This window comes from Bubalus kerabau, chromosome 15 (assembly GCF_029407905.1).
Source record: "Bubalus kerabau isolate K-KA32 ecotype Philippines breed swamp buffalo chromosome 15, PCC_UOA_SB_1v2, whole genome shotgun sequence".
Lineage (NCBI taxonomy): Eukaryota > Metazoa > Chordata > Mammalia > Artiodactyla > Bovidae > Bubalus > Bubalus kerabau.
The window spans coordinates 78833889-78836042 of NC_073638.1; the positions used below are offsets into that span (position 1 = coordinate 78833889).

Consider the following 2154-nt stretch of genomic DNA (forward strand, 5'->3'; position numbering starts at 1 on the left):
TTTGGCCTATTGGTTATACACTCTATATCTGAAGCTTTACAGAGAATGCTTCTACTGAATACAGTTACTCAAAGTTTTTCCAGCCTCTGTGATTCTTTAAGTTGATTAACAATGCCCCTTTGGGGGCTTCCCTGGTGGTCCAGCAGTTAAGAATCCACCTGCCATTGCAGGGGATATGGGTTCAATCTCTGATCCGGGAAGATCCCACATGCTGAGAAGCAACTAAACCCATGTGCCACAACTGCAAAAGCCCATGCACCATGACTACTGAAGCCCTCATACCTAGAGCCCGTGCGCTGAAATTAGAGAAGAAGCTGCAATGAGAAGCCCGAGCACCTCAACTAGAGAGAAGCCCTCACTCACTGCTACCAGAGAAAGCCCGCATGCATCAATAAAGACTCAGTGTAGCCAAAAAACCTGAAAAAATAAAATTAAAAAGTAATAATTTTTTAAAAACAATGTCCCCTTGATTAGTAGTAATTTATAGAAGCAAAGAAATTTCTAATTGAAGAACTTTAGTCATCATTTAATCAAATTGTGACATTTTATGAAAGATGAATCATTAAAGAGTCCAGAAAGCAAGGGGTGAATAATATCCTTAAAGTCATACCTTTTAACTTCAAAATCATTATCCTTTCTATTAGTCACACTTGTTCTTAAGATATGAATAGATTTTGTTTTATCTTCTCTACTCACAAAAATTGCTACCCAAGGTTACTCTTTGGCTCCAGAGCTTCTTCATGGCATTTTTCACCTCTGAGTTTCTGAGGGTGTAGATGAAAGGGTTTAATATGGGTGTTACCATGGTATAAAACACAGCCACCGCTTTATCAATAGGGAAGGTGATTGTGGGCCAAAGGTACATAAACATACAGGGTACAAAGAACAAGACCACTGCAGTAACATGGGAGGCGCAAGTGGAGAGCGCTTTCTGCTGTTCTGCAGTGCTGCTGTGTGTTCTTAGAGAGCAAAGGATGAGCACATAGGAGGTGATAACAATGGAAAAGATGAGCATACACATCAGCCCACTGTTGGCAGCAACAAAAAGACCAAAGATGTGAGTGTCTGTGCAGGAGAGTTTCGGCAGAGGGAAAAGGTCACAGATGAAATGGTCAATGACATTGGGGCCACAGAAGGGCAACCAGACTATAAAAAGAATTTGAATCAGAGCATGAAGAAATCCTCCGGCCCAGACCATGACCACCAGGAGGCCACACACTTGCCTGTTCATTGTGATGGCGTATGCAGGGGCTTGCAGATAGCCACAAAGCGGTCATAGGCCATCACTGTGAGCAAGAGGAGCTCAACTCCTCCAAAGAAATGCTCTGCAAAGAGCGGAGTCATACACCCACTGAAGGAGATGGCTTTCTTTTGAGCACATAAGTCAAATATCATTTGGGGGCCATGGTAGAAGAGCAGCAGCGGTCTATGAAGGACGAGAAAGACAGGAATAAATACATGGGGGAACCTAAGGCTCTGCTAGTGGTGACCGTCACAATGATGAGTAGGTTGCCGGCCACAGTGAGAAAGTAGAGGAGGGTAAACAGAGCGAACAAGAGTTTCTGTACATCTGCGTTCTGTGTCAGGCCAAACAGGAGGAATTCCGTCACATTCTTCATTTGCTCCATGAATCCAGTCTGGTGTTCAGATAACTGATTTCTCTGAGAATAGCACAGGGATCACAATTGTGAGGATCAATTTAGACCAATCTCAGTAAGTTTCTCGAATTACTTTTTGTAAGACTGATAAAAACATCAGGTAGATAAGCCCAAGACTTAAAGTTGGGCCATATTATTATTAGCCACAAAATGAACACATAACTGTCTTCTCTCTCTCTCACATACACTCCCACTCACCCACACATGCACATACAGATGCATATACACAACCACAGTTTTATCACTGTTGACATTCCAGTCATCTTTCTATAATTGTACATTGATGGGTATTCCCCCCAAAATGCTCATGTATTTTCTCCTATAGGAAAAGAGGAATAAAAAGAGAACCCATACAAAGGAGCAGAGGCTTGAGTTCATGAGAATTTACTCCCTTGTCTCCCTTCTCTAGTCACTTGTGCTGATGAGGTTAAGCTGTAGAATTTATTATTCTTACTTTTAACTTGTTTCAGGGTGAATATAAAACATCAGGTAAATT

At 41.9% G+C, this 2154-nt stretch overlaps 1 protein-coding gene across 1 annotated transcript; it reads right to left on the reverse strand.

The window, feature by feature from the left end:
- Positions 1-688: 688 nt before the first annotated feature.
- LOC129627873 (olfactory receptor 4C5-like) lies at positions 689-1628 on the reverse strand. The gene is given in 3 exon segments (XM_055547336.1): positions 689-1245; positions 1248-1394; positions 1397-1628. Coding segments are annotated over 3 exon segments (936 nt in total).
- Positions 1629-2154: the final 526 nt, after the last annotated feature.